Source organism: Vidua macroura, chromosome 6, assembly GCF_024509145.1.
Source record: "Vidua macroura isolate BioBank_ID:100142 chromosome 6, ASM2450914v1, whole genome shotgun sequence".
NCBI lineage: Eukaryota > Metazoa > Chordata > Aves > Passeriformes > Viduidae > Vidua > Vidua macroura.
In genome coordinates this window covers 1,936,968-1,946,894 of record NC_071576.1, presented here as the reverse complement: position 1 = coordinate 1,946,894, position 9,927 = coordinate 1,936,968, and the positions used below count along the sequence as shown (strand labels likewise).

Sequence of the window (9,927 nt, the reverse complement as noted above, 5' to 3'; positions counted from 1 at the left end):
CTGTGGACTAAACACCACTAAAGCAACGCTCCAGAGCCGTGGTGTGCTCAGCATTCCCAGCTCCTGTCCCCATGGACATCCCCCCCCTGCTCTGGGGTCGGCCTCACCCCCTTGGGGTGCACAACCCAACACCTGGTTACAGCTTAAGCTCAGGCTCGTCTCCTCTGGCATTAAATACATTTATTGGAACATCTCACACAAAAATAGGTTCTCTCTAGGCCATTCACATGCACGGGAGGGCGAGAAGCAACTACCTACACACAGAGGGTTCAGCACACACCTGAAGGGCGCGGGGGCCGGGCTCAGGAGCCCGAGGTGTTGTTGCTGCCGAAGCGCTGGTTCACGCTGTGCAGCAGGTGCTTGGGCAGGCAGTGCCACGAGCTGGCCAACATCTCCTTGAAGCAAATCACGGCCTCGAGGCACAGCCTGGGAACACAGGGCTGCTGTCAGCACGGAGGAGGCTGCGCTGGGAGCTTGTGCCCAAGGTGCTGAGTGAGGGGAGTCCTCCAGCCTCAGCCCTGGCTGCTGCTCTGGCAGCGTTTGGTAGAGGCAGAAATGTTTTCCAGTATTTCAGGAACATGAACAGGTCTAATGGTAACTCTGCCCCACTTGTCTTAGAATCCCAGAATGGTTTGGGTTGGAAGGATCTTAAATCCCATCCCATTCCACACTTTTCCTATGGGCAGGGACACCTTCCACCATCCCAGAGTGCTCCAAGGCCTGTCCAACCTGGCCTTGGACACTTCCAGGGATCCAGGGGCAGCCACAGCCATGCAGGGGCCTCCCCACCCTCCCTGAAATTTCCTCCTGCCAGCTAAGCTGGGACACGACAGTTCCATGCTGAAGTCTTGCTCTCTTACCTTACGAGAGATCTCGGCTGGAGGGAGAACACCAGGATTTCATTACTGTGAGCCTGGAGGGTGGCAGAGAGACAGAGAGGGAGAATTGGTTCTGTGGGCTCTCAGCAGGAGCCAGAGCAGCCCAGGCTCACACAACCATGGAAGCAGGGAATCCCAGAATGGCTTGGGTTGGAAGGAGCTTAAAGCTTATCCTGTTCCAACCTGCCCTGGGCAGGGGAAGGAGAAGCCTTCAGGTTTCCAAGCCTTGAGGCATCTGCACTGGGGGACTTTGGACAGGAGCAAAGCATTTCCCCCTCAGGCTTTGTCCTTTGTGATCCCCACGAGATCAGTCCAGCACTGCAGATCCCATGGGAAGGGGAAGCTCAAAACCAACTCACAGCTTTGGAATGGGCCAGAAGGTTGTTGGCACAGCCCCCAAAGATGATCACCTCGCCCTCCTCGCTGGCACAGGCCGTGTGCCACAGCCTGGGAACAGAGAGCAGCACTGCATTAACACAAAACCCCAGCTCCGGGAAGATCCCTCCATCCCAGCCAGGCCAAAGGGAGAAAACCAGGAAGCATCAGTGCTTTAACTCCTTAACCTGGCTCAGGTCACTTCCCCAACCAGAGGGAGGAAGTCTCGTGTTTTCCATGCCGCACTCGTGCATCACAGAGGTTGTGGGGCTTTAATTTGCAGGTCACCAACTCCTACTTCCTCAGCAGGAAGCCAAGACCAGCCCTGGGTGTGCACAGGACGAGCCTCTGGCAGGACCTTGGTGACAGCAACCCGTGCCTGGGTGGTGGCACAGCAAGGACACTGGTTCCACTTAGCTCTGCTGCTGGCACGTGCAGCTCAGAGCCCTCTGCAGTCAGATCAAACCCTAAATCCTGAGATCAAACCCTAAATCCCGAGATCAAACCCTAAATCCAGTGCTTCCTGCTGTTTCACAGGCTGCCTGCCCTGGAACTCTGGGAGCACACAACAACCTGCAGCTCGTGGAAAAGGAGAGCTGTGAGGAGGAACCAGGGTCCTCTCTCTGACAGCCACCACCAGGTGCTTCCACACCCCTTCCGTACCAAATTTCCAGGGAATTGTCTGCCATACCTTGGTTTTTCAGAGTAGTTATGCTCAAACTGTACCCACTCGTTCTTGCTGATACAATAAATCCAGGCATCACCTGAAAACAAGCAAAATCCCAGATAAAAACAGGATTCTGTCAGTTCTGTAAGTTGTTGCAATATGCAAATACTCTGGTGTAGCACATCCCATTTCTGTTCTTAAATAAATCAAATATTTTAGGAAAAACCTTATAAAACACTGGCTCCTGTTTGACAACAGGTGTTTAATGTAACAGAGATTTATGGGGGTGAAGGTGGAGAATTGTAAAGCTGTCACCAATTTCAATTTGCACTTTTAGACACATTTTTAGAGCAGATCAATTGCTGGAAGTTCTTGTGTCTCCACACCCTCAGCAACTCCTGCTCTGTGGAAGGAGGAGTTGGAGCACACAAGAGGAATTTAGAAGGAATTCAAGGCAATCATTCCAGCTCCTGTGCACAGCTGTTCCAGAGCACAAAGCCACCACCAAATCCCTTTGGAATGACTTACTCAGGGGCTGCTTGTCCGTGGTGAAGCCTCCAAAGAGGAAGAGGTGATCCGAGGAAATCGGCGTTAAGGAATGCCACGATCGGCCGACGGGGCAGATGCCTTGGGTGAGTCTGGATTGCAATAAAAACACCCCAAATCACCATCAGGGACAGCAAAATCCCTCTCCCTTTCCTGCCCTGATTGTTTTTCAGCTATCTGCAGGATACTGCAGTGACTTAAGGACAATTTTAATTTCTTTAGACACAAAGAATTTCAAGTGGATCGAGCCTGAGCACCCACATTTCGTTCCACTCCCAGGTGTCCAGGTTCAGGTAGTAGAAGTCGTTCATTCTGGACTCCTACAAGAGAGCAGAGCGTGTTCAAATCTCCTGCTGAGGTCTGGCTGGGAGGGTGGGGAGGCCCTGGGATGGAATTCCATCCCATAAGCACAGGGGAAGCGGGGCTGGGCTCACCCTGTATCTGCCTCCAAACACGTAGCCCCTGTTCCCAACCGTGGCACAGGCGTGAGCGGCTCGAGGGGACGGGGTCTTCCCCTGGGAAGGGACAGGGACAGCACAGATCAGTCACCAGAGGACAAGAGAGGCTCAGCTCAACTCAGATTTAAGGCCAGCAAGGATCAGAGTGAAAAAATGCAGCCAGTAAATCATCCTGTGTGCAGGCTTGGTTTTCTGATGGATGGAAGATCAGAGAACTCATTAAACATGGGCTTTATTTTTCCCTCTTGAAGTGTATAAATTTTGCTTTTAGCACAGGGTTCAGCCACAGAAGACAGACTGTAAATGAGACAGTGACATAATAAATCCTTAAATTCATAAATCATGGAAGTGTCCAAGGCTAGGCTGGACAGTTTGGAGCAGCCTGGGATAGTGGAAGGTGTCCCTGCCCATGGCAGGGGTGGAACTGGATGAGTTTTAAGGTCCCTTCCTACCCAAACCATTGTGGGATTCCATTAAACACCATTTTTCTTGAGTTTCTGAACCACTTGAGACCCGTATGAAGTAATCAGAGCAATTCTTTGGCAATCTGGAGCTCCTTGTCTCGTATTTCACTTCCTCCAACCCTGTGGCAACACCAGCCCATTTCCCTGTTCCAGAACACTCCCAATGTGTTTATTTGCAGTTAGCAGTGTTTAATTGTCTCCTGACCACAATTCAGCCCCCCAGAGACAGGAACCAACCATCCCCTGGCACTGAGGGTGACAGCAAACCCCACATTCCCCTGCCCTGAGCACAACGCAGCTGCAGCATCAACCAAGCAAGCGACAGGGAAAAATGGACGGAGACAGATCAAAAGAAAAGGCAAATTTCCTCTTTCTGCAGAGTGGATCTGTCTAAATGAATGGTTTAAATTCAGTGGAAATGGCTCCAAGAGCACTCCTAAATAACATTACTGAGCTGTGACTTAATTAACTGACAGCAAACCATTCATTACCGTAGTTATGGGCTGGCTCCAAGTGAAAGTTTCAAGGTCCAGAATGTGCACGTGGTCGTTCCACCCTCTAGGAAGACCTGAATTCTTAAAAAACAAACAAAAAAAAAACATAAAGAAGTAACAAGTTTTAACAAGCACTGATTAAATATTAAAAGTTGAAACAGAAATGGCTTGCAGGGTTACTTACCCAAAAAGAAGTTTCATCAAATTCAAATGTTCCACGTTGTTTCCCTTCAGGAAAATAGCCATAGCCTCCAAAAAATATCAGCCTGGAGGGAAATATGGAGCAAGAGCTGTGAGAAATTCTGTCACATCTGTTATTATAAATATAAATACATAATTATATACATATAAATATATAAATATATAGTCTGTGCTCAGAAAACCAGGGAAGCTCCTTTGGTTTTCCAGGTGAGGGCTCTGTTTGTTGCCTCACTGACCCTCCCACCCACACTGAATCCCTCTGGAGCTGTTCCCAGCCTCAGGCTCCCAAGCTTTGCTCCACTTCCAGATCTCTGGAGCTGTCAGGGTGTGCAGCCTGGTCACTGCACTTTGGCCTTTGCCATGTTGTTTTCCTGGAGTTTAAATGGGAATTACCTCCCAGTTTTACCTCTGGGGTTTAGCCTGTGTTAGGAACTGGCATGGCTTTGCCAGAAATTCCTACAGGATTCTGGAGTGACAGAAAACAACCTGCAGCACCTAATTAACCACCCACAACTGCAGCCCTGCACAGATTCACATCTAACCTGATCCTATCAGCTGTGCTAATGAGGAGCTCACTCCCCACATCAAGGAGCTGAAAAAGCAGCACTGTGGGCAATTCCACAGGACCACGGAGCATCCCCAGCTGGAAGGGACACACAAGGGTTTCCCCACCTTTCCTGAGTCTCTGCAGCAAACCCCACAGCACATCTCCTAACTGGGAGCTCTCCCCATGGAGTGGCCAAGGCAGCACAAGAGTTAAACTCCAAAATCCCAGAATGGTTTGGGTGGGAAGGGACATTAAATCCCATCCAGTGCCACCCCTGCCATGGCAGGGACACTTCCACTCTCCCAGGCTGCTCCAAGCTCTGTCCAGCCTGGCCTTGGGCACTGCCAGGGATCCAGGGGCAGCCACAGCTGCTCTGGCAATTCCAGCCCAGCCAGGAATTCCCAATTCCCAATCTCCCATCCATCCCTGCCCTCTGGCACTGGGAGCCATTCCCTGGCTCCTGTCCCTCCATGCCTTGTCCCCAGTCCCTCTCCAGCTCTCCTGGAGCCCCTCCAGGCCCTGCAAGGGTCTCTGAGCTCTCCCTGGAGCTTCTCCTCCCCAGGGGAACATTCCCAGCCAGCCTCACAGTGACTGCAGGGAGGAGCAGGAGGAGAAGGAGGAGGAGGGAGAAGCCAAGAGAGAGCAGAGCCCTCGCTGGGGCCTCACCTGTTCTTGTGCACCCACACCCCCAGCTTGTCCTTGGACGAGGGGGGCACCCCCTGGCACTCCACTCTCACCCACTGCAGCACTTTGTCCGTGGATCTGGCATTCAACATGTAGAACTGGGAAAATAAAGAGATTTTTTAAACTCACATCATCAGCTTCAAGCTTAAGTCTGCTGTTAAAATAGTGACTTTAAATGAACATGTGTTGGTATAGAAACAGTAATAAATGAAAAGTTCTTTTCCTAGCTGAAAAGTAGAGCACTGAAAGCATTTGCAACAAAAGATGGAATCACAAATCAAAACCTTTTTGTGACCTTTTTGCAGACTCAAACACCTTTTACACCACCAACAGGGTTATGAAACTCATGCTAACACTGAGTTTCAACATCCAAAAGCTGTTGTGGGATACAATGAAGGTGTGTACAGAGCACAATTGTCTTAAAAACTAAAAAATGGTTCAAAAGTTTAGCAAGTGACATTTTTTACAGTATTACACCTTCTGTGCATTTATATAATTGTACAGGAAGAGAACCAGCTGCTACACTTACAAGAACTGAAATGTAAGAATGCCACAGCAGGAAGGGAAGAAATCACACCTTACAAATGAGGTTTGTTTCAAACTGTCTGCAAAAATGCCTTCCAACTCCTTCTCGTTTACATTTACATAATAAATAAATGATCTCATATTTAAATATATAAACTACATATTTCTATAGACAAAAACGATTTAATTTAAACCACATTGCCAGACTATCAGAAAATATCATTAATTAATTCTAGCTGAAGGGGTGGTGATCAGTCATCTCGGAGGACTTTTCCAACCTAAATGATTTTGGGATTCTGGGATTGCCACAGACTCCAGGGAACAGAAACACTTCAAGCCACCCCAGACCAGTTGCAGATCAGCTCCTGATATTATCCAGGCAACTCTGGCAACTCCCATCTTTTAAAATCAGCAAACTCAGAGGCAGGGACACAATCCAGCTGCTGAGGGGAATTGCACAAGGACAGAACCGATGCCAGCTCGGGGTGTTCCTGCAGTGCTGTGAAGCTCCCAGGGCACAACCCCCATGGGAAAGGGTGGGAGAAGGGAATTCCTGACCTTGTTGGTGTTGCCCTGGGCGTGGTGCCCCCCGAAGAGATAAACCACTCTGTCCACACACACGGCACAGCTGCCAGACATGGAGGGGGGAACATCTCCCTCAGTCTTGCTCTTCTTCCTGCAAAACCAGGGTGGGATATTTCACCTGCTCCCAGTGAACAGGGAGGGGTTTACTCGGAGGGATTTGATTGCCACAGTTCACTGTGGACATTCAAGTCTGTTCTTCCCACCTTTTCAGATGTAACAATTCACAAAACGACTCTGTTATGATGGAGGGGCGGGGAAAAGGTAATTTGGTTAATACATGGGTTTTTGGGGGGTAGGAATCCCATCTGCCCAGCTCAGGAGTTTGGAATGCTCAGAATCCTCAGGCAAAGAGGATTCACCTGTGTAAACTGCAGGTTTCCACTTTGCTCCTGGATTTTTCCTGTTTGTAAACATCATAACCACAAAGAGGAAATTCCAGCCCGTGCCCCAGGCTGTCCCTGACCCCAGGGAGGGCTGGGAGCATGACTGAAATCCCACTTCCTGCAAAGCACTGAGCAGCTTCTTTGGTTGCATCAACCTTTAAGAACAGCTCCTGAAAAGGTCAAGAACCCAACAGGGATTCCCTGACCACCACTGGCATCAAAAGTGGTACAAACACAATTTCCAGCTGCTCTATCCTATCCCAGGAATCCCAAAACACCTCACACTGGTGGTCACACGCCCCTATCCAGGCTGCCTGTCCCAGCTGCGTCTCCTACTTCATCCTGGAAAAACATACTGGATGCTTTCACAGAAAAAAAACCCACCAAACCTGAAATATTTGACACACTTTTGCAACAGTTTGATAGGTGGGAACAAAGAGATCAGAGAATTCTCTCAGTGCTCAGTCCCTTTCCACACCAGTTCAAGGATTTATCAGATTTTCTCCCCAGATTAATGGTTTACTGTACCATCTTCCAGTTTCCATGTTGTAGATCCATATTTCGTCCCTAGGCAGGTAGAAGTCATAAAACCCCCGCACCTGGGCGTTCTGCAGGACAGGCCAGAGAAGGAAAAGCAGGGTTAGAAGGACGTTTGACACGTGGAGTTACAGACTCCTGGGAATGTCTGCACCCCCTCTGGGACCTAATCGCAGCACAGATCAAAGCAGGAGCAGTGCCTGTACTTCCCACACTCCTGTGCCTCCCACCTGCATGGGGAGCAGCAATCAGCCTAGTTTAGCACCTGCTGGGAACAATCAGCTCCCAGCAGAGCCAGACAGGGGCAAATGGAAGTTAAATCTCTGTTTTATAGCCTGAGCCTGGGAGCAGAAATGAGCCAAAAGCTCCTTTTTCATTCCCCCATTACTGAGTTCACTGACAATTCACCAGTTTTGTGGTGCTGCAGCACACGCACCCCTCCGTGTGTCAACAGCAAACTTGGGATCCTTACCACCCCGAAAATTACTGCCACCCAAAATTACAATTACAAAATGTAATCACGAATTACAAATTACCGTCCAAAACCACAGTTGTGCAAATAAAATCGCCACTCCCAGGGTGCACAATTCCAATCAGACAATACTCCCTTCACCTCGTGCCAAAGGCGAACGACACCCCGAAAATCCGTGTTACCTGCCAAGCTTTGACACCCGTGATTTATCCCAGCGTTGCAAAACACCCCGTTACAAATTGCTCGCCGGAGCTGCCGCGTTCCGGGGGAGGAATAATTCCCCAGAGTCACGCCCGGGTGGACGGGACACAATTCCCAGGCTGGTGCAGGGGAGCTGTACCTTGTATCCTCCCCAGACGTACATGCAGCGCCCGTCGGTGACGGCCACGTGCCCGCTGCGCTCCGCGGGGCTGTCGTTCTCCAGCTGCTCAAAGCCCTCCTCGGCCGGCGCCGGCAGCTCCTCGTCGGCCGGCAGCTCCTCGTTCTCATCGGCCATCTCGGGACGTGCTGCGGGCACAGCGGCACGGAATTCCCTCAGCTGGATCAGCCAGGGCAGCTCCTGGCCCTGCCATCCCACCCCGGGCATCGCTGGCAGCGCTGTCCAAACGCTCCTGGAGCTCTGGCAGCCTCGGGGATGTCACCATCCATTCCCTGGGGAGCCTGGGCAGTGCTCAGCACCCTCTGGAATAGTGGAACCTTTCCCTGAGATCCCGACCCTCCCCTGACACAGTGTGGGGCTTGGAAAATCCAGGATAAACCACACACGGCTGGAGTAAAAACCACTCCAGGTGGGAACTCCTCAGTGGTGCACGGTTTGTAATGGTTACAGTTGCCAATGTGACTCAAAGTGTCCGTTCTTAAAAATATTTAAAATCTTATCTGTAAATACTTTGCTTGATTTGCCCAGACAAGCTGTGGCTGCCCCTGGATCCCTGGAAGTATCCAAGGCCAGGATGGAGCAGCCTGGGATAGTGGAAGGTGTTCCTGCCCATGGATAAGATGGTCCCTTCCAACCCACACCATTCTACAATGTCAAAAAAAAACCCAAAACAATCCAAGGGGGAATAAATTTGACAGCTTTGACAACAACGGCGGCAAATCCTGGAGCTTTTCAGTGTCCCCCACCCAAACCTTCCACAGCAGCTCAGTGCAGGACAATGTCACCCATCCCACAAAAAATCCCACAGAACCAATGTCCCTGCTCCAAACCCATGCAGAACGCCAAACCCCAGCCTGTGCTGGGAAAGCACAGATCCAAAGCTCGGGGAAGCCAAAAAAGCCCAAATTTGTGCACCCAAAGCCAGGGGAAAGGACCTCAGTGGGACAATCACACCCTGCACTCCAGGGCTGGATATTCTGCTATTCCCATACACCGCTCCTGAGGGGTTTTTGCTGTTTAATTTTAATCACTCCCGCCACGGAGACGCTGCACCACCTTCAGGGGGTTATCTGTGAGCTTTAATTACGATTCCTAATTTAGATTAGCAAGCCTTGCCCACAGCCCCGTGAAACCTGCTGCTTCGAGCTAGCGGTGTCTTCACCGCCTCGGAGAAATGACACCGATATAATTTTTATCCATAATAGATATGTACAGCGTTCTATTATTCATTTTACCCCTCAGAGACGCTGGGCCGTGTCCCTTCAGCCATTTCCCCCTCAGCTCCCCGCAGCCCTGCGGCTCTGCCCACCGCCCTCACACACCGCAGCCGGGGGCTCCTCACGACACCTCCCTCCTGTCGCGACATGCCCGAGCGCAGGGCGGGCCCCTCACGACACGCTCAACTGTCGCGACATCGCGGCCGCCCGAGCGCTGCCCGCCGCCGTTACCGGCCCGAGCCCGAGCCCGCCCCGCGTCCCTCCGAGCCCCCGGAGCCCCCCGGGCCCCGTCCCGCTCCTACCGCGGCCCCGGCGCTGCCGCTCCGCCGTCCCTCCCTCCCTCCTTCCCTCAGCCGCGGCCGCGCCGCAACATCCGCCGGGCGGGCGGCACCTTCCGGCGGCAGCGCGCAGGCTCCGGGCCCCGGCACCGCCGAACCAGCCCGGGGGCGCCGCGGAGTTAACGCGGGGAGCGTCCGAACTGCCCCAAAATTCACCCCGAGGGCACCGGCACCGCC

General features: G+C 51.6%; 1 protein-coding gene across 3 annotated transcripts; it reads right to left on the bottom strand.

Moving 5' to 3' along the window:
- Nucleotides 1-163: 163 nt before the first annotated feature.
- Nucleotides 164-9,821, bottom strand: KLHDC2 (kelch domain containing 2). 3 transcript variants are annotated; one of them, XM_053981377.1, is made up of 14 exons: nt 9,715-9,821; nt 8,157-8,323; nt 7,336-7,415; nt 6,398-6,515; nt 5,297-5,412; nt 4,067-4,148; nt 3,880-3,963; nt 2,901-2,981; nt 2,728-2,786; nt 2,449-2,558; nt 1,945-2,017; nt 1,238-1,325; nt 861-913; nt 164-426 (listed from the first exon to the last, which is right to left on the bottom strand). In XM_053981377.1, exons 2-14 carry the CDS (start codon nt 8,310-8,312, stop codon nt 303-305), a joined length of 1,224 nt encoding a protein of 407 aa, XP_053837352.1. In that variant the 5' UTR covers nt 8,313-8,323; nt 9,715-9,821; the 3' UTR covers nt 164-302. The 3 variants fall into 3 exon arrangements, with proteins under 3 accessions (XP_053837352.1, XP_053837350.1, XP_053837353.1); XM_053981375.1 differs by lacking the exon at nt 9,715-9,821 and adding an exon at nt 9,518-9,626; XM_053981378.1 differs by lacking the exon at nt 9,715-9,821 and adding an exon at nt 9,431-9,513.
- Between the last annotated feature and the right edge of the window lie 106 nt (nt 9,822-9,927).